The sequence below is a fragment of the Dichotomopilus funicola genome, assembly GCF_033296635.1.
Source record: "Dichotomopilus funicola strain CBS 141.50 unplaced genomic scaffold C8A04scaffold_12, whole genome shotgun sequence".
Taxonomy (NCBI): domain Eukaryota; kingdom Fungi; phylum Ascomycota; class Sordariomycetes; order Sordariales; family Chaetomiaceae; genus Dichotomopilus; species Dichotomopilus funicola.
Window position 1 is genome coordinate 389280 of NW_026944033.1, and position 20283 is coordinate 409562.

The 20283-nt window shown below is 55.4% G+C and overlaps 8 protein-coding genes across 8 annotated transcripts; 4 read left to right on the plus strand and 4 right to left on the minus strand.

Annotated features, from left to right (window-relative positions):
• Positions 1–168: 168 nt before the first annotated feature.
• Positions 169–2450, plus strand: C8A04DRAFT_10273 (single-minded 1-A; the record flags this gene model as incomplete). The annotated part of the gene is made up of 5 exons (XM_062776521.1): positions 169–205; positions 272–568; positions 628–1494; positions 1546–1944; positions 2050–2450. The coding sequence occupies 5 exons, from the start codon at positions 169–171 to the stop codon at positions 2448–2450; spliced, it is 2001 nt and encodes a 666-aa protein (XP_062639270.1).
• Positions 2451–3534: 1084 nt separating this feature from the next.
• Positions 3535–6332, plus strand: C8A04DRAFT_35463 (S-adenosyl-L-methionine-dependent methyltransferase; the record flags this gene model as incomplete). The annotated part of the gene is made up of 3 exons (XM_062783179.1): positions 3535–3552; positions 3678–6180; positions 6217–6332. 3 exons carry the CDS (start codon positions 3535–3537, stop codon positions 6330–6332), a joined length of 2637 nt encoding a protein of 878 aa, XP_062639271.1.
• Positions 6333–7113: 781 nt separating this feature from the next.
• Positions 7114–9573, minus strand: C8A04DRAFT_35465 (Acetamidase regulatory protein; the record flags this gene model as incomplete). Its single annotated transcript, XM_062783180.1, has 6 exons — positions 7114–7211; positions 7283–7984; positions 8035–8744; positions 8795–8846; positions 9090–9267; positions 9349–9573. 6 exons carry the CDS (start codon positions 9571–9573, stop codon positions 7114–7116), a joined length of 1965 nt encoding a protein of 654 aa, XP_062639272.1.
• A 1640-nt stretch (positions 9574–11213) lies between these two features.
• C8A04DRAFT_10315 (uncharacterized protein) lies at positions 11214–12512 on the minus strand (the record flags this gene model as incomplete). Its single annotated transcript, XM_062776536.1, has 1 exon — positions 11214–12512. The coding sequence occupies one exon, from the start codon at positions 12510–12512 to the stop codon at positions 11214–11216; it is 1299 nt and encodes a 432-aa protein (XP_062639273.1).
• A 637-nt stretch (positions 12513–13149) lies between these two features.
• Positions 13150–14019, minus strand: C8A04DRAFT_26388 (uncharacterized protein; the record flags this gene model as incomplete). The annotated part of the gene is made up of 1 exon (XM_062779914.1): positions 13150–14019. The coding sequence occupies one exon, from the start codon at positions 14017–14019 to the stop codon at positions 13150–13152; it is 870 nt and encodes a 289-aa protein (XP_062639274.1).
• A 560-nt stretch (positions 14020–14579) lies between these two features.
• C8A04DRAFT_10303 (Spc24 subunit of Ndc80-domain-containing protein) lies at positions 14580–15291 on the minus strand (the record flags this gene model as incomplete). Its single annotated transcript, XM_062776530.1, has 3 exons — positions 14580–14779; positions 14822–15197; positions 15265–15291. The coding sequence occupies 3 exons, from the start codon at positions 15289–15291 to the stop codon at positions 14580–14582; spliced, it is 603 nt and encodes a 200-aa protein (XP_062639275.1).
• A 462-nt stretch (positions 15292–15753) lies between these two features.
• On the plus strand, positions 15754–16425 carry C8A04DRAFT_35468 (uncharacterized protein; the record flags this gene model as incomplete). The annotated part of the gene is made up of 4 exons (XM_062783181.1): positions 15754–15769; positions 15832–15850; positions 15934–16027; positions 16093–16425. The coding sequence occupies 4 exons, from the start codon at positions 15754–15756 to the stop codon at positions 16423–16425; spliced, it is 462 nt and encodes a 153-aa protein (XP_062639276.1).
• A 1604-nt stretch (positions 16426–18029) lies between these two features.
• Positions 18030–20079, plus strand: C8A04DRAFT_10264 (uncharacterized protein; the record flags this gene model as incomplete). Its single annotated transcript, XM_062776518.1, has 4 exons — positions 18030–18167; positions 18265–18740; positions 18852–19791; positions 19852–20079. 4 exons carry the CDS (start codon positions 18030–18032, stop codon positions 20077–20079), a joined length of 1782 nt encoding a protein of 593 aa, XP_062639277.1.
• Positions 20080–20283: the final 204 nt, after the last annotated feature.

Below are 20283 nucleotides of genomic sequence, written 5' to 3' on the forward strand. Positions count from 1 at the left end.
ACGACGCTCCGTCCCGCCTCTAGCTCGGCGCTTCTTTTTGAAACTAGCTTCTCCCGCCCAATACTACCGCCGCTTCACCGACAACGCATGGAGAGGATCTTGTGACCACACATTCCCACCCACCAGGCCAGCTCATCTCGAGCTAGGCCTTAACACCTTGAGCTCCTCATGGATCCTCGAGAGCAAACATTTATGACCATCCATAGTAGGTTTCGAACCACGGTTTAGGAGTTATTTCTCGAACCCCGGCTGACCTTAGCTTGTCTCATAGACCTTACTCCTGACGCCAACATTCTCTTTGCCTCCGACTCCATTCTAGATATCCTCGGTTATCAACCGGATGAGGTCAGGGGCAAGTCTGCGTTCGAGTATTTCCACCCGAACGAGGTGCCGTTCGCTCGCTCTATTCATAGTAGAGGCGTATTACTCGACAAGGCGGCCGTCTTGCATTATGCACGCATTCTCGCCAAAAGCGGCCAGTGGATGAGTTGCGAGTGCTGTTTTACCGTTGTGCACAATGTCCTGGTGGCTTCGACAAGTATTTATTTCAAGGGGGAGAGGAGTGAGCGTATGGTTACATGTTCCTGCCAAAACATAAGCTCCCAAGGCACTAACTAGCGGTGGTAGGGAGAGCGAGAGACGCCCCGCAGATCAGACGAATATTCAGGAGCTCACCACGAGACCCTCGGTACCACATGCTCGAGCACTTATCACCAAAATTCAAAATGCCTCCGATGGAACGAGAACCAAGGGCCGCCTTGATCTTGAACCGCTTTACTAGGAATCTCACCATTATGTACGCCACCGACGCCGTTGCCCAAATTCTCGGGTTACGGCCAGACGAGCTACTCGAGAAGCCGTTTTACGAATGCATTCAACCAAATTGCCTCGATGAGGCTGAGCGGTGCTTGGAGAGCGCCAAAGCCAACGAGTCGATTGCTTACCTCCGGTTCTGGTACAAGGATCCCCGTATCGACCCGAACGCCCCCGCGAACCAACTGGAGGATGTAAACCGGATGGAGGATGATGAGGAGGTAGACGACGAGGATGACGAGGAGAGCACTCGATCCCAAAGTGAAGTGGACGTCAAGGATCCAACCTTGATACGCAATGATATGGAGTTGGACGAACAGTCAAGGCCATTAGGCCGTGGTGACATAAATGAGAACCCGGGATCAATGGATGGCGTTAGGCAGCGGAGTCCCCCGCGTCGGTCGCCACAAACATTTGAGCTGGAGGCTGTCGTTTCGTGCACGTCAGATGGGCTCGTCGTGGTGCTGCGGAGAGCGCGGCCCCGTATTCCGGATCCGCAGCCCGCAGCAGAGCCAAGCGGACTGGAGTTCGAAAATGGCCTCTTCGCCGCGCCGTGGGCGCTCCAGCGGATCGAACCCTACATCTCGCCCGAACGCCTCTACAACTTCCGTCCGCCATTACTACCGCAGTATATGCCACTCCGCGAGTGTGTCAAGGCGGCGGGCGGACCCCCTCTCGACCGTATGCTTACCCTGTCCCTGTCCATTACCCCATAACTGACCCCATTCACAGAATTAATGCGTTCGATTCGCGATGTCGCCGTCTTTGCCTGGGCTGTGACCGGCATCAACCCCGATCTCGCAGCCAACTATGCTCAAGGAAGCGCCAGCGGCCGCAACACAACACTCGGCCCTGGTCAACCTGCACTGGATGGACTCTCGGAGTGGAGCTCGGACTCCCTCCCAACTACTTACCCTCCACTAGAAAATACATCCCGCGCTCCTTCTGCTGCCACTGAGCGTGCCGAACGTGCCGAGCGTGCAGAGAGGCTATTGAAGGATCAGCCCTCCTTATTTGGCCACTCCTCTCTGGTGGGCACTAGCAGCAGTGGGCCACACACGACATCGGAACCACCCCCGTTGTACCGCACTCGCCATGCATCATGGGACGAGAGTATGTATGACGCCGGCAGTATCAGCAGCGGGAGGAACATCGCGAACAACAATGCAGGCAGCAGCGGCAGGCCAGGAGGGGATTGGGGCGCCCCTGGTACGTGCACGTACGGTCACCCTGTAGGTGAACATCTAGAACGACCCGGGCCTGGGGCATACAACCAATGCCACGAACATCACGGTAACCAATATCACCACGCTGCGCGCCGCTCGAGTCTTCGGCCGGCATTTTCGTACGACGCACTGCAGGACCACGCAAGGCATCAGCATCAGGCCGCATTCGGTTTGACTTCGTCGGCCGGGGTGAGAAGGGGATGCGGAGCAGGATATCCCAACCTTGGGAAAGGCCAGGGAGGAAATGGCGAGGGTAGACGTGGCGGTGGTAGCGGTACTGGCAGTGGCAGTGGAGGGCCTGGTGATGGCTGGGTGATTAGAGGAGGCGGTGGTGATTTTGGGGGGTCAGGAACAGGAGGAGCGGAATCATCGAAAACGGCAGAGGCGAGAGGGCGGTATTTCTGGCGGTGATTTCTCCTGGATTGGTTACTAAAACAATTGGCATTTACAAGCATCTGGTTCTGGGTTTTCTTCTGTTACTTACATGCGGCATTTTGAAGGGGTTTCTTGCCCCTTTTCTTCTTGCGGGAGGGGGGGAAGGGGGGCTGTTGAATGGGATATACCAGTATACTTATTCCTAGAGGCTGGGTGGCTCAGGAACGCCTTCTGAGCAAAAACTTATTACTATTATATGTTGTCGGTGCGACCGGCGAGACATTATTGACTAGTTTGGGATAAATAAACAAAGAGGCCTCGACTTTTTTGGATGTGGTGTTTTTGTCCGTTTCAGTGTACCATGACAAACTACCTACCTAAGTGATTGAGTTGAAACTGGAGGGGTAGGATGGTACGGGAAGGGAGGTTACACGATGGTTTCGGCCTTGGTAATGTAAGTTGAGTTGGGTTGAGTCAATCTATAAGATGAACCGGTCAAGGGAAATTTGAGGATGTACCGCCATCAAGGCCGTGACTGAGCTAGATCGAACTCTCAAGATCGGAAGAACAGCAAGTCCCTTGGTAGAAGAAACGCGAGCTAACAGTATGGGGACGTCGAGTGGCCGTACGTATTCTTACCGTAAGGGTGTAATTAACGCCGGACGCATGGCGGAGCGGCCCGTGCGGCGTTGGAAAAAAACCCCACTGGGTGATTCCGACGGAACAAGCAAGCTTCATGTCCGCGAACCCCCACGGGACATACAATACACGCACGCATGAGGTGCAACACCCTCAATTTTAGCCCGATTCTCCGTACTTCATATAGTTAATTAGATGGGATTTGTAGTGTTCTCGGAACAAGATAGTCTTGGTTTAACCCTAACCCTGCGTAAAGTTTTACTGGGTGGACTGCAAGTTGGCGGGGTTTCGCTTTGGTGTAGCAGATGCAAAGGGTGTTGTTCCCCGGCCCCACCTTTCTTTGCTTGGCGTTCCCTTGTCGCAACTTTTTTTTCCCCCCCACCAGCCGCAAGTTTCAATTCAATACAATTGGGGCGCATCGCGGGTTTCGACAGCACCAGCGATCTCTCTCATTCATCGCCTCATCCTCCAGAATTGAATCATGGGGCGCGGTAGACGGGTATGTACAATTCAATCGCAAAACCCTGATGGGAAACAGAGACGAGAAAGAAGAAAAGGAGGGGGATTCGAAGGAGTGGACTTCGTATCACTATTGGCTACAGACTGACGTTTATTTACCTTTAGGGACATCGTGGCGGCGGCCGTGGCGGAGGTCGCGGAGGCCGTGACAACAACCGTGGCAGCCATCGGCCTTACCAGACCTACCCGGAGGTCAAGAAGGAGAACCAGCGACTCGAGGAGTACTACAACACGTTGATCAACCTGCCCGAAGATGAGCGGGCCGAGTTCTGGGCCGCTCTTCGGAGGGAACTTCCTAACAGCTTCCGCTTTTGCGGTTCTAAGGGGCACGCTCTCGCTGTCAAGCGGCTGCTGCAAACACGCTACATTCCCGAGATCACCCGCATCACTCACGAAGGCGTCACGGTCGCCCCTCCGACCTCTGTGCCTTGGTATCCCGACGGGCTCGCCTGGTCCATGACCACCCCGAAGAACGTCATTCGCAAGTTCCCGCCTTTCGCTGCGTTTCAGAAATTCCTAGTGTCCGAGACGAGCGTCGGAAACATCAGCAGACAGGAGGTGGTGAGCATGATTCCGCCGCTGCTCATGGATGTCAAGCCGGGCATGGCCGTGCTTGATCTGTGTGCGGCGCCCGGCAGCAAGGCCGCTCAGCTTCTTGAGTTCATCCACCGTGGCGAGGAGGCCCGTATTCGCCAAGTTATACGATCGTTCTCCGGCGAGGAGCCCAGGGCCGAAGACGTCCAGGAGGAAGACGAGACCACCCGGTTGGAGGCGGATCCCAGCGATGATGGTCGGGCCACCGGCATGCTCATTGCTAACGACGCCGACTACAAGCGCAGTCACATGCTGATCCACCAATTGAAGCGCCTGTCTTCTCCCAACATGATCGTCACAAACCACGACGCCACCATGTACCCTTCGCTCAGGATACCGAACCCCGAGAACCCAACCAAACCGAACTACCTCAAGTTTGACCGCATCTTAGCCGACGTTCCTTGCTCCGGCGATGGCACTCTGCGCAAGAACGTCAACCTGTGGAAGGATTGGACCCCTGGTAACGCCTTGGGTCTGCACCTCACCCAGGTCAGGATTCTTGTGCGAGCCCTGCAAATGCTCAAGCCGGGAGGCCGCGTCGTCTACTCGACCTGCAGTATGAACCCTGTAGAAAACGAGTCGGTTGTGGCTGCGGCTATTGAGCGGTGCGGTGGGCCTGAGAAGATCGAAATTCTGGACTGCAGGGATCAACTTCCCCTGCTCAAGCGGAAGCCGGGCTTGCGGAAGTGGCAGATCATGGACAAGTCATCTCGTCTGTGGAAAACATGGGAGGAGGTCGAGGAATACACAAAATCTGCCGAGGGCAACATTGCGCCGGGCCGTTTGGTGGAAAGCATGTTCCCCCCGACTGAGGAGAGCGGTTGTGCTGATCTTCCTCTTGAGAGGTGCATGCGGGTGTATGCTCATCAGCAAGACACTGGTGGCTTTTTTATCACTGCGCTGCACAAGAAAGCGGAATTTAAAGCGAAGCCTGAGGAGAATAGGAAGCAACCGAAAACCGGCGCCCCTAAGCGGCCTCTGGAGGAGGAACAGGAGGGCAAGGAGGATGCTGGCGTTAAGAAGCTAAGGTTGTCCGAAGAGCCCGCCAACGAGGAGGCTGCGGTTCCCGAACCCCTGGAACCCGCTGCCCAGGAGACCACCACTGAAGTGGAAGCGCAAGAAAAGCCCGCGGCCGCCGAGTCTATTGCGGCCATCGAAGCTCCCGCTAATGGAGACGCCTCGGAGCCTTCAGCAGCTCCGCAGGCGACAGACTCGACATCCGCAACACCTTCTGCCGCTACCCCAGCCGCCACCACCGGCCAAGACGCCCTCCCAGAGCCGAAACGCAAGCCCGAGGGGCCGTACGAGGAACCCTTCAAGTTTCTCTCCCCCGACCACGACGTCATCAAGAACGTGGCAGAGTTCTACTCCATCTCCTCCCGTTTCCCCTCAGACCGGTACATGGTCCGCAACGCGCTGGGTGAGCCGGCCAAAGCCATCTACTACACCTCCGCTCTGGTGCGCGACATCCTCGTGCTCAACGAAGGCCGCGGCGTCAAGTTTGTGCACGGCGGTGTCAAGATGTACGTAAAGCAAGACGCACCCTCCGCCGACGTGTGCCGGTGGCGCATCCAAAGCGAGGGCATGCCGATCCTGCATGGGTACGTCGGCCCGGAGCGTGTCGTCGTCCTGCGCCGTAAGGCAACCCTCAAGCACCTCCTTGTCGAGATGTTCCCCAAGATTGCCGGCGACGATTGGCGGCGCATGGACGAGATTGGCGAGCGTGTCCGCGACCTGGCCCTTGGGTGCTGTGTCCTGCGTGTGGAACCTGAGCGGGGTGCCGATGGTACTGTCGATGAGGACTTTGCCGAGTCCATGGCTTTGCCATTGTGGAAGAGTTTCCAGAGCTTGAATCTGATGTTGCCCAAGGAGGACCGCAGTGCCATGTTGTTGCGGATCTACAATGATACAACGCCGCTGATCAATATGGGCATTCAGCGAGACCAGAAGAAGGACCAGAAGAATGATGAAAGTGCCGATGCTGACGCTGGCGCCGATGCTGGCACCGGCACTGGTACCGATACTGCTGTGACGGCTGGAGAGGGTGAAGGCGAGGCAGCCAAGGACACCGAGATGAATGATGCCACCGATGGATCTTGGGAAATCGTTGAGGGGCCAGTGTCAACGGCTACAGGTGCTGCCAATGCGGAAGAGACAACCGCTTGAGAGTTTAGGTAGGCAGTCAATTTGTTTCACGGAGTCATTTCCTTACTATATGCTGCTAGCTGTACGGCTGCCCCAACTTGTACGTACGTGATTATGAAGGGCGTTGGGCCAAACAAGGAATAAAAGAGTAATAGACTTGGGTATGGGTTTGCATCAGACTGTTGTCCGCCGTACGAAACAGTAGGTAAACCCACAACCTCGGCCTAATTTTTGTTGTGCATGCGACTTCAGTCGCGAGGTGGTTTGCCCCCATCTCAGTGAAACTTGAGGCCGCCCCTAGCGCTTCCATGAGAACGACATGGTCTTGCTCGCCAATCATAACAACAAGAAGGTTGTCTCACCGCACCTGTAGTGTCCCGCGGCAAATTACACACATCCCAATATGACACCGCCTCTTCCACTCGGGGGAGGGAGGGGATTCGTTTATAGAAACAGCCGAGTTCATTGCTAACACAGCGATAGGCAGGGTAGCTGGAGAGTGAAAGATCTGGTCGGCTTAGGGTGTAGTAAGCAAGCGTCCTAACCAAGGCCAGTGGCCGGCTCTAGACAAAAAGATCGAGTCAAGTAAGTGCATCAGCATATATAATCATAAACCTTGAAATATAACCCTTCGTAAACGTCAACCATTCGTATCAGCAACCATTGATACGAGATAACATGACATGATCTTCGCGAAGAAATAGACAATGCGCAACAGTATCATGAATATAGAACGCCCCCTTAATGCCTTCTCCCCGTCTGTTGTCTCGCTGACAAACCTTCGATCACCTCTTCCTGACCTTTACACCAGAAACTCGCTCAAAACCTGCACCCTAGTCTTCGCCGTCTGCGACCCATGGTCACCCTCGCTCATGGCCTGCATAATCTGTATCATGCGATCTTTTCACAGCAAATCAGTATCCTACATCTCTCATAGTTGGCGCACAAGATAGGCGGGGTGCAAAACTTACGGATATCCCCCTTGGCCCTCACAAAAAGGGGGTCCTTGGCCATGCTCTCCTCTCCCCCAGGCTCGCGCGCCGCCTCTCTCAACACGTTCCCGATACACAGCGCCTCAAGAAACGCCCGGTGGTTAAACACCCACCACACACGGGCCTCAGCTTCGAACAGGGCAAACAAGACGAAGAATGCCGTGATTGCATCGTGCGCGGCCTCGAGCGTGCCGCGTACGTTAACGGGCACGTCTTGGCTTTCCGACGCATGTACTAGCATCAGGTTATGGAAGTAATTGCTGCTTAAAAACAAGGTCTGGCGGACAACACGCTTGTTGCTCTGAGAGAGTTGGGCGAGGGCGTCAGGGTCCCAGGACCGGAAGACATCGGGGAAGGAACGGTAGACAGCACGAAAATCGCCGATTAATTTGGACTTGTGGCGGGCTGTCGTGCAGATGGGGACATCGAGAGACCGGGGCGAGCAGATCGTCTCCTGTACGAGATTGGCGAGCGTCCAAGACCCCCGGATGTAGGCGGTGTCAGTCGGGTCATCGGAGGCAATGGATGAGTTATCCTCGACCAGGTCGTCGACGCTCACGTCAGTGTGAGTAGCGCTCGGTGGGAGAGAAAGAAGGACGGTTAAGAAGGTGTCTTGGAGAAGCACCGCTTGCCAGACTTTACGTCGTTGTTGCTTTTCGAAGGGTGGCGCGTCGGGAACCACTAAATAGAGTTAGATACACTAACAACATTGTTTGCAAATAGAGACATACCAATGTTGGGATCACGGTGAAGTCCCATGGCATATGCCTGCCGTATCAAAATCCCAGCGAACGCCCAACCATCTGAGGCGTGGTTGTCGTTGATGAGGAAGTAGGTGATGAGAACCATAGCCTGGATAGTCTTGATAGAGGCCGTGCTCAAGTACGAGCACATGCGCAAGGCTTGGTTGCTCGCAGAAGCGTAGAATTCGGCCGTTTGTTTTCTCTCCCTCGGTGACGTCGACGTCACAAACTGGGTCCCCAGGGCTAGCATCACAAAAATCAGTGCGACAAACGCGGCATCGGCACGGTCCTTGTCAGGCCGTGATAAAGACCAAAAGTGCTCATAGTCGGCGTAGAACGTTTGTCGGTGGAGCATGGGATACACGGGGTCGACGCATTCGAAGTAGCGGTTGAGCAAGATATCAGCCTGCAGCTTGTCAGGTAGGACAGAGATGACCTCGGGCAGCCCACCCTCGCAAGTCCAGTAGTTGGCAAACGGGTGTTCCGACCCAATACCAAAAACATTAGAGGACCCTGGCGATGAGAAGGGCACATTGGATAAGAGTCCCGTCGAGGTGGCCACTGAGCCGAGTGCCCTAAGGCGTCCAACATTTAGGCCACGGTCAGCAGCATTCGGCATGGCATGGGAAACCCCGTCCGCCCGCCTTTTTGGTGGTCTCGTCATCCGACGGCCATTCGTGGCGGTCCGCGTGGTTTCTCTACACAAGGACCATTAGAAACGATCGATGATGTGACGGCGGTTACATACTCAAGAAGATTGGCGACAAGCGCATATTCACAGTTTGTTTGGCGTTTAATACCTAGGTGGGTTTAGAAGAGACATGGCTAACAAGGGGAATGAACGGCGTACAGGCAAGGCAATGCGGTCTTCCTCGGTCACACTGAGAGGGTCATGTCAGTATGAGTTACGGGCGATCACGGCACAGCGAGGCACAAAACAAGATTGAGATATGAAATGCGTGTAACATGTCCCCCCTGCCCAACCCTTATGCTTGTCGGCTTGTCCAGGGAGAATTGGTTGGGAAGGGGTCCAAGAAACACACATACCTTTGTTTTCCTCTCAACACACTCGAAGCACGACAAGGTTGGCTTGTTTCGTTTCTGCTTTTTCCTCGGCTGGTCAGCCGCGGCCGTGGGGGAGGCAGTACTGCTGTCCCGGTCTTCGGGAGAAGTGCCAAGGCTGGGGCTCGCTCCGTGTCCGTTGCGGTTGGTTGGGTCGGTCTTGGCCACGACCACCGTTGCGGCTACCGAAGGCCCGGAACTATTATTCGGGCCCCATAATCCCGACCTCTCTTCACCAACCTCAACTTCTCCCCGCGTAACCCGTTTTGGGGCGTGGCGAGGAGGTGCAGCATCACCACTCCCGATACCACCGATGCCGCTGCCAAAGCCGACCTCCCCCCCGACGTCCGCACCAGTGTCCAACTGCAGGAGTGGATGCGGGAGTTGGGGATGGTGCTGTTGCCGATAGGGGGTGTGATGAGAGAGGGAAGGCGACACGTAAATCGTAGGCCCCGCGTTCGGCATCGAAATAGCTGACACCGGCAGTCCTGGTAAACCCGACGGAGGAGCCCCCAACGAGGATGGCTGTTGTGGCCGTGGCCTCTCCATTCGCGAATGCACAGGAACGCCAAGAACGTCGGGGCAAGGGGAAGAGCAGCAGCGCGTTGGATAGACCTCCGCTCAGCCGTCAAAAGTAAGGCAGCCAAGCGGGCGGGGGGGATAGGCCGAGGTGGTGGTGTGATCCTCCTCCTCTTTCTAGAACGTCGGGATGGTGGACGCTGGACGGGTCAAATCGACGACCCTCACAGCGACGCGCACATGCGCGAGCGCGTGCCCGTGCAATGACAGGAGCGACTCTTTTCTGGTGGTGAGACACCGAAACTCGAATGAATTTTGCCTTCTCGTGCCTCGCGACGGAGGTAGCGATGTGATTGAAGCTGGTGACACGCGGCCGGGAATAACGCGCAGATACGCGGCGCAATGATTGTGTCTTTTTGGCGCTGCTCAGCGGATAAGCGTGATGCTGAAAGAGGCGAGGTCTTGGCCAAATCGAAATGTTTTCCGCAAGGAGCAATACAAGCGGCTGGGCACGGCTGGGAATAATGAGGGATTACACGTTGCAAACGAGTCGGGAACTGGATTTGAAAGTTGGGTGAGGTGATGGGCTGGGCGAGCACTGGGTGAGCGGGGATAAGAAAGTCCAAACCCCGGATCTTCGAGCACCTAATTCGCCAATTGAGGGGCTGTGTGGTGCTGACCTCGGGGGACGCTTCCCAAGCAGCCAAGCTGCCAGCGCTGCCCCAAAGACCGACAGGGAAGGTGGGAACCTCAGAGACTTCTCTGCCGGAATGGGGGAAGCAAGGACGGTTTCTAATCGCCGAGCAGCGCCGAGCAAGACCATGGATCCTTTCTTCCAGGTTACCCCAGTGCCCAGACAGGACCGGAGAACAAAAGCCGGGCCACAATGTCGCCAATACACCAACAGCAACCTTTCGACATCTCAAGACAAGAGAACGTCGGTCTCACTAGCTTCGCAAATGGATGTTCGTCTCATCAAACCTCGGACCCGCGAAGCTCGGTTGAAAAGTCACAGAAACATCGGTATGGTGGCCAACCTCGAATTCACGAGATTTGGCATCCTCGACGGGATCAAAGGGAGCCGTCTCCTCCCAGGTTGTCCTCCCGTTGCCCACAATTTCTATCCCCCTCGCGCAGTCGTGCGGCATTGAAGGAACCGACAGCCAAAACGATATTTCGGCAACTCCCATTTAGGGCCCGACCCGGCCCCGGAAGCCTACCCGATTGGAAATGCCGTACTATGTGTTTATAAGGATGTATCTTGCGACGTGCATCACACTAGCCACGAGTAGAAGACTATTGTTTTTCTTGCTTTTCACTCGAACAGGTGTGTCCTGGATGTTGTTGCATTGACGCTTTCGAGACGGTTGTTTTTTTACCGTCTTGCCGTCTTCTCCTTTCTTGTCAAGCAGCGTGATCGACAGGCCCATCGACGGGACGCTAAACTAAGCGAGAGCTTAGCATTCGGGCACACGCACGCCCGGAACATGGGTCGTGTTCCTCGGATGATGCCCGCCGTCAAAGAAACTTATTATGTACGTGCAAAGGCAGAACTCGGCAAGACCCCCACAACACGGCACTTCCTATCAGCCAAAAATGAAGTCGTCGTAATTCCTGCGCATCCTTGTCAGGCCCTGCTCCAATGACCAGCCCTTGATCTCGCAGACCCTCCGTGCAATATCGGCCAAAAGGCGGTCCATCTCAGGGCCAGCGCAATGCAAGTCACTCTCGACTAAGACCCGATCGTCAGGACATGCGCGCAGGACCTCGGGAAACTTGCTCTCCCCACCCGCCGTTGACAGGTTGATAGCCGTCGAGAAGGAAAAGAACACCTTGACTGGGATGGCCGGGTTGAGATACTGCTGCAATGTCTGCGAAGAGCCGCTGAACGAGTGCAGACACACACGAGGCGGAAATGGCTTTGGCTTGTAAGCTTTGGCCTGCTCTTTCTTTCGTGGCGGGTCTTCCCCGTTCTCCTCCCAATCCTCCTCCTCAGAGCTGGAAAAGTCCTCCGCTCCCTTCGCTACCATTTTCTGTTGTCGTCTCGACACCACCTCCTTTTCATGTCCCTTCCACAACCCAGCTAGAGCTTCAAACAGCACCCCGTGCGCCTGCACACCGTGCACACTCGCCGCGACACCCAGCTCGCCCGCTAACTTTAGCTGTGCCCTCAACACGCGTGCTTGATGCGGTACCCTCACATGGTGCGGGCTCAGAAGACGGCCCTCGCGCCCACCGGGAGTTAACTCGACGTCGCGATCCGATTTTTCGGCCTCCTTCCATGGCCAAGGCAAGCGGAAGGCTTTGTCCAAGCCAACCTCGCCGATCAGAACCGGCCCGCTCGCACCAAGGATGCGTTCGCGGGTGGAAGTAAGGAAATCACGTAGCGACAATGGTTCGGGGAGCGAGGCGATGAAGTTGGCGTCGGGCTCTGGCGAGAGCACAGCCTTGTAATGTAACGCCTTTTGGTCCTGCCCTTCTGAAGATGACGGGTCGTAGGTTCGGCCAACGTCGGTTCTAGTACTATCCTCCGTGTCATCGTAGATTTGGTGCGAAAACCAGGGGTGCCATCCAAAGGCTGGTATGATCTTGCGATCATGGCCAGTAGGCGGACACGGCTCCTCGAGCTCGGAGCGTTTCGAAATCCCTCCCTGTTTCGCGGCCGAGGACACAAGGTCTTGGTCCTGTGAACGGGTGGCCATGATGGTCAACACGCGTGTGCGCATCCGGGGGATGCTGGCGATTGATGACATGGTGTCAGTAGGGTGGCAGTGTGCGTCGCAAACCCCAATGTGCCAGGGAAAGTCGTCGTTTTCCCCGTTGTGGTCGGGATGGGGCGTTGTTGTGGCCGACGCCGGTTGGCCATCTTCCGTCTGGTGACACATATTTGTCCCGAGTTGAATTTCTTGGTCGGTTGTTCACTCAGCTCTGCCCATTTCATTGGGCTCCTGAACTAAGGCCTCAAGTTGAAGTAGAGGGAAGATACTGCAAATGCCGAACGAAGCTTGGGGTATCTAAACATTGAAGTCCACAGAGCCGGCGACATCTAAAATCATGGATTATATGGTGTCAGAACAAATTCCTGTTGGCAAGCATGACTGGTGTTTAGATCTCGAAGCTTCCCCCGCAGCAACCCCGCGCAGAACATCTTGGCGGCGATCTCTGCAAGGATCTTCCCCCCATTGACAGGGGTTATTTTGAGGCTCTCCAAAACTCCATCGCGACATCGCAGCTGGTGAGCACGCGGGCTCAGCGGGCCCAGATCACCTGTTCAGTCGGGATAATGAAACCGGGAGCAGTAATGAAATATTTTAATATGACTCAACACAAAAAAGTGAAAAGGACTGCAAGAACTCGAAACAAATCCGTGTTCTGAAGGCATATCAAGATAATCGCGGCTAATGTTCCTTGTCCAAGCGGTTTTGAAGGATTTCCCTTTCCCCAAGTAAGAAGGCCACGGCCGGGACATCGGCGGAAAAAAGGAGAAGAACAAAACAGAGATAGGAATACACATTGCAGAAATCAATTATCTCCAAAATCCCACAATCTCCCATGTTCTCTCAACACAGCGATCTCCCGCTCTGCCTTCTCTTGTCGCTTTTTCTCTTCCCTCTCAACGCGCGCACGCGTCGGCGCCCGCATCGTGACAGCCGGAATTTCGGACTCATCTTCCGTGGCCGGCCGCCGCGGCAGCAACTCGATGATCTCGGACTCCTTGTAGAGGGGTCGGTTGCGATCATGCCGCCGTCGGGAGCGGCTGCTGGACGTATGTTTGCCGTTGGCCCCAGCACTGCCCCCACCGAAGTGTCCTCCACGGGGTTCGCCTATATATTCGACCTCTTCGGCAAAGGTCACTCTCTTAACACGTCCGGTGCGCGGTGGGGAGTGGTCTGACGCGGAACAACGCAGCGCGGGGCGGGGCGGGCGGTCGATCGAGCTTTGCGATGTCTCGGAATTCGGGGTGGGAATGGTGTCCTGGCTGGACTCACTGTCGTTGCTATTGGACGGAGTGAGCAAGTCACTGCTGCAGCAACTGCTGGTGGTACTATCGTCGTCCTCATCATCGGTAGAGTATGGTGAATTGCCCGACACCTCCCAGTACTTGGAGTACTTGCGCATGATCTCCTGCTCCTGTGCCTCATTCACTGGTGGCCTGTCTGTGTCGCCATAACTAAGCCACATGATGCCAGCAATGAAGCACTCGACGGTTACAACGATGTTGTAGATAACGAGTACAACTGAAGCAACAATGGACGTGAGACTTCCGACCGTGAATAGAAAGGTGGCGAGAAAGGCGAAGACGATTGTTGCATAGAATTTGAAGGCCCTAAACGCCCAGACCTTCCAATCCGGCAAGAGTTTGGACCAAGAGATCTCGTAGTCCTCTGCCATGGTGGCGGTTGAGAGTCTGTTTTCGAACGGGCAGTTTAGGTGTTGGTTGAATCGGACGAACCGCTGCAGTTGAAACGAAAGAACAGGTAAGGACGGGACGGGCGGCACGCAGTGTAAGAGGTGGGTAGATAAAGGTCCCTCGGATCCTGAAGATGACGCATTCCCGGCTTGGGTTCGGGGCGCCCGCATGCCCACATGCAGGTGGAAAGGTTGAAACGTCGGGGAACTCGAGAAGGCCGAAGGTCAATTTGATCATCTCGAAATGTATTAGGTCACCAAAAAATGTGAGGGGCTCCTTGGGAACGCGCGCGCTGGAAATTCGCCTCGTTTTCAGATCGATCCTAAAGTAGAAGAGATAAGAATAGATCCAAAGCCAGCGATGATGATGTCGGTAGATAGTTTCACAGAGTTGATCAGCGCGGGATTGGCAACTTACCCGAAACCCAAAACACCGAGGTATCTTTCCATCCCATGACCATGCCAATTGTAATCCTGACCCAAGCTCCAAAACTCCTTGAACCGTCGTACACTGTATGTCGTGCTGTGGCCACGCATCGCGCCTAGAGGCTCTGCCAGAAGTAGTTCGCATAGAAGAACCTCGAGAACTTCCGATCTATGTTTACCACATGCACGTCTCCCTTACGATCATTCCTTACCACCACTCGGTTGAACTCTCCATCCTTGCTGTCCCTCTCAATCTCAATTCCCAGGCTCCGGTACACCTTCAACCGCAGCAACACCTCATCTTCCAACATACCCGCTGCCGCTCCACCATTACCACCCCCGCCAGCAGTGCCAGTACCCCCTGCCCCAACTGTGTCACCCCCATCCACCCCTTGCAGCTCCAACTCTTGCAGTCTGGCATTCAACTCCGCAAGCTGTCCCTGCAGCCGCTCCGTCTCCATTTCCAGATCCGAGGCTGCCTTAGCGGTCCGGAACTTTTGCGTATCCAAACGCGCAATATCTGAGGCGTGGCGCGCCGATGAATGGGAGGTTGTCAATTCCGCATGTTGTGACGAAAGAGTGCCGAGGGAGCGGGCGAGACGCCGCAGCGAAGCTTCAGCTTCGCGCAGACGCAGGTCACGGGCCTGTTGGAGGGTTGAAAGGGATTCTGAGACGCGGGAGACGGCAGATTTATCGGGAGCGATGTTGAAATTGGATATTGTGTGGCGGATGAGCTACTCGAGAGTGTTAGGTTGGCCGCTCCTTTTTAATGAGCGAGCAGGGAGGGACGGGGACGCGTACAGTAGAGGGGTCTTCTTCGAGAAGCATCTTGGCGGTTGTTTGGTGGACGTTGCGATGGGATTTTTATTTTTACTGCTCTTTTTTTTTTCCTAACCCGTGGCGAGATTACACTAGACAAGGGGCTGGGATGCAAATTTGTTTCGTTGTCGTGCTTGCGCGCTCTCAAAATCAATTCAAGAGTCGTTGCCGTGATTTGTTTGGGGTGGGCTTGGCAGTGCCATCTCCCAGGCGACAGTGCCGAAGCTGCCCGCCATCCGTTATCTTATCTCACTCGCCACTGCGAGCTCAGCCCAAGCAGTGGGCAGCTTCGTCATCGGCGGGCCACATGCTGGGAACTCGCAACGGCCCGAGCTTCGCAAACCTCCAAGGAAATCCGGGAAGAAAAACTAACACCATCGCCGTACATCGCCCGCTGCCCGCCGCCCGTGCATTTAGAATACTGCATCCCACCGGAGAAAGTATTATCAGTTTTCTCGCACGAATTTTGCTATGACACAACTACCATGTGAGCACGTGTATCCATCCCCCATAATTCACTTTCGCAGTAGCTAATCAGGATGCTTCCAGACGCGATTGACGCCGAGACGTGAGTAACCTCTCCTTTGCTTCTCTCTCGTTACGCCAAACAGATGTATCGGGCAGTTATCCTGATGTGTATATCACATGCAGTCCGCTCAACCCCGATGAGCTAGGGGTGCTCCGGGCTCAATATGAGAAGGAGGGCGACATGGTTGGCGTCCAGACCAAGTTCAACTACGCATGGGTATATCCTTCTACCCCTCCTCTTTTTTCACTGCTACGGGCACACTAACGTTTCCTACTTCTCAGGGCCTCGTAAAATCCAACCTCCGCAATGAGCAACACCTCGGCGTGATGCTCCTCGCCGAAATCTTCCGTACGTCCCCCGAGCGCCGACGCGAAAGCCTGTATTATCTTGCGTTGGGTAACTATAAGCTGGGAAATTACGGCGAGGCGCGCCGGTACAATGACCTATTACTTGACAAGGAGCCTGCGAATTTACAAGCCGCCAACCTGCGCACACTGATCGACGACAAGGTGGCTAAGGAAGGGCTCATGGGTGTGGCTATCGTCAGTGGCGTGGCTGTTGTGGCAGGGATTGTGGGAGGTGTATTGCTTCGCAACCTTGGCCGCAAGAGGTGAGGCTACTCAAGCCCCCAGGGTGTGGGTCGGCTGGCAGCGGCCGAGAATGGGAGAAGCAGTACATATTCCAGCGGGTACACCGAAGTGCCTTGTATTTGTACGGGACTGGATGACGGTGGCGCCGTGATTTTCAACTAATTGACACTTGGTTACAAAGTGCTTTTCTTTTGCTCTTTTTTTCGAGGGGTCTTTTTCCGGCGTGACTTCTGTCTAGGGCAATCAGGTCCATTTCCGAGGGACCACCTGACAGCACGATTATGGCAGTGTGGCCGCTCGTTTAATACGGCTTGTTCTTTGTGGACAGCAAAGAAGTGACGTCCTTGGAGGCAGGAATCGAGTGGTGGAGTGGAGGCTCACGAGGGCCGACTTACCTAAGGTAATTGGATATCCATCCAAAGGGGCTGCATGAATGATGCATGCCACGTGGATAACGTGTCCTGCAGTGCCAGTACGAGGCGAGCGAGTCCTTCTGAACATAATCCGTACCTCCATACCAACCTGAGGTACCTCCTAGGCTGAAGGGAGGTCTGTCGAAGTGTCGGTACCGTCAGAAACGGGACAGGACAGTCAACGCTAAAAAAAACAGAACGGTTGCCCTCTGCTAATGCCGTTCAACGACCAATACGGCAACACCACCTACCTTCCATGTGTGGGGAAGTCGGAGAACTCCTTGTCCATAACACCGCGATGTGTAAACGGGGAGCCATCATGTAGGCGTTTTGTACATGGATCCCGAGCACTCCATGCCCATGACAATGCTTCGCACCCTGCCCCCACGATCATAAGGTACCTCATTACTTCCTGTTATGATCCGCGACTTTCCCGTCTCTATACTAAGCCCAACCGTTCGGGGCCGTTCCTCGCCAAGAATACCTGGCCGTTTGGAGCAACAGGGGCACGATCGGCTGGGATCGGGTACTTTGCTGCATCATTAGCGATCCAACATGTGGTGTGGTATATGAGGCCGTTTGAGAGGATGTTATCCCAGCTTGCTCCAGGGTCCCAGGGACTTGCTTGCAACGTGCCTGGCTTCCGGGTTCCACCCACTGTGGCGCCGGGGTCCACAGGTACGTATCCATACTAGGTACATACATAGTAGTACCTACCGGTGGACACAGTGGGTAACGTCAGTTAGCACTTGCGGACCGTTCAATGATACCGCAGAACACCCAACAACTTAACCAACCTCAAAGCCGCCGCAAAGCTTCCACAACCAAGACGAAATACCGCGTACCTACACGGCATCGCCTTTCCATTTCGGTGAAGAATTCTTTAGCTTCACACCTGATAAGAAGGGTTGCGAGTGTACAAACATATATACCGGACCCCGATCTTCTGGTTTTGGCGGCGATCACGAAAGTGGGGCGATTGCTGAGGCCCTTCGACGACGCTCCTTTAACTTCTCTGGAGGGGCACGGCTTTTCTTTTCTAAGCGCTTTTCCGACAATCTACACAACCCCCAAACTTAGCGCCTCCTCTTGATTAACAAGCCTGTCACCGTGGCGTCCCGTGGCCGTTTCGCCTTCGCCGTTGCTACCGGCATTCTCGGCGCTCTTGCTGCGTACCAACGTCATAACGATCAGACTGGGCACGAACAACCTGGTATGGCGTCTTTGGGTGGGCGCCGTCTCGGCGCCGCAGAAGGGAGGGAGCTTGTGTTCTGCCACGCATGCCAGCATGAATGGTATCGTGAAAACGCAGACCTGGAATGCCCCAGGTGCCACAGCTCGTTTACTGAGATCGTAAGCCATCAACATCATCTAGCCACAGCTTCAATCCTAGACCCCGTCCCACCTAATCGCGGCCGTTTGCACTGACTTGCTAACTCCTTCGCTCCAGGTCGAGTCGTCAAATGATCCCCGCGACCCGTCTCCCATCGGCATAGATACGCTCGCAGACTTTGCCAGCGCTTCGAGGACCTTTCCGCGCCGCCAAGCTGACGATTCCGACCCCGAAGAAGGCGATATTGAAGAACATCTGTATGGTGGGGCGAGATCCTCCTCCACTGGGCCTCCCCCCGGGTCTCAATATGGTATGAGCAATGCCAGTCGTCCAGGTGACGAGGCCGACCTCGTCTTTCGCCGGTTTGCCGACATGCTCATGCATGATCTCGGGGCTGGAAGGGCAATACGCAGGAGTCCTGGGCCTAGTGGCATGTTTCCGCAACAAGAGGATGCGCCCGAGCCGCAACCTGGACCTAGATTCCACCAGACCACCTTTAGGGCTGGCCCATTCGGTGGACGTACCCGGGTTACAGTCACAAGTGGGACTTTCAGCGGAGGTGGCACCGAAGGGTCGCCCTTCAACACAGCATCGTACGTCGCTTCCCGCAGGGGAGTCTTACCTCATCCCTACGGACCATTGAGACGCTCCGTCACTATCATCACCAACCACAACAGTGCAGCTAATGTTCACGGATCGCATAGAATCTTCGATCCCCTTTTCGGCTTTGGCGCTGGAGATGATGCGAGCCAGCGAGAGCGTAGTCCGGGACCGGGTTTCGGCTTCCCATTGCTGGGCAGTCTCCAAGAGCTCATGAATTCTTTATACAACCCCGCCGCGGCGGTCCATGGAGATGCGGTCTTCACCCAGGAGGCCCTGGACCGCATTATTACACAGCTCATGGAGGCATCGCCGCAAACTAACGCCGCCCCACCGGCATCGGAAACCGCCATTGGGAATCTTGAGAAAAAAAAGGTGGACGACGAGATGCTCGGTCCAGAGGGCAAAGTCGAGTGCACTATTTGTATTGATGAGATGAAGAAGGGTGATGAGGTGGCTGTTTTGCCCTGCAAGCACTGGTACCACGGCGAATGTGTCGTCCTCTGGCTCAAGGAGCACAACACATGCCCCATTTGCCGGAAACCGATTGAGGGTGCTGGGACGAGCAGCAGCGGAAACAACGGTAACAACCACGATCTCGGCTCTAATTCCGGCCAGCGGGCGTCTTCATCACCATCTTCACACTCCCCCATCCCCAATCAACAACCCAATACAACTTCCTCAACTTCGGCGCCCTCTCCCGATTTCGCCTCGCCCACGCAAGGTACACCTTTCCGTTTCTCCCCCGGCTCGATGTTCACCGACTCGCTTTCCGCCCGACCCCGCCCCGACCGCGGTCCGCGCGAGCGTGACAGACCCCTCCGGAGCGCCCGCGAAAACATGGACCGCCTCAACTCGATCCGAAACCTAACATCTGGTAATGGTAGCGGTAGTGGTTCACCCACGCTCTCGACATCGATGTTCCGACGCAACTCGCATTCGCCGCCCCCCGCGGTTTCGCGACCGAGCGGCAATTCGAATGATGAAGCGATTGCTCAGAGAACCGCGCGGGTTAGAAGCCCCTCGGCTTCGAGGAATCGTGATGTGGACTGGGAGGAGGATCGTTCTGGGGATTTAGAGAGGGAGGCGCGGGAAGAGAGGGAGCGGGCCCGGCAGCGGGAATTGGATTGGGGTGCGAGTGAGAGGGGCGCTGCGGCATGGGACTGGGGCCTTGGAGATGGAGGATTTGGGGACGGTCGAAGGTCATCGCAGCCAAGTCAGACGCAACACCAAAGCCAACAGCAACAGCAGCCACAAGAACGGCAAGGGCAGGGACAGGGGGGTGGCACGTTTGGATGGTTGAGGGATCGCTTTGGAGGCAGAAGAAATTGATACGTGATGGTGCAAAGGAGATAGCCGGGGAAACGATGGGTAGCATAACCCTCAGAATCTGCGGTACATTTAAGATAGGGGGTGCTGGGATGGCGCTGTGGTTGCCGTGGAACTGCGGGTACATTTACGTCCAGCACGTTCCTGTTGGTTACGCGGAGGAAGGCCAACTGTCGACTCTTGTTAAGGAGTTTTCGGAAAGAGATG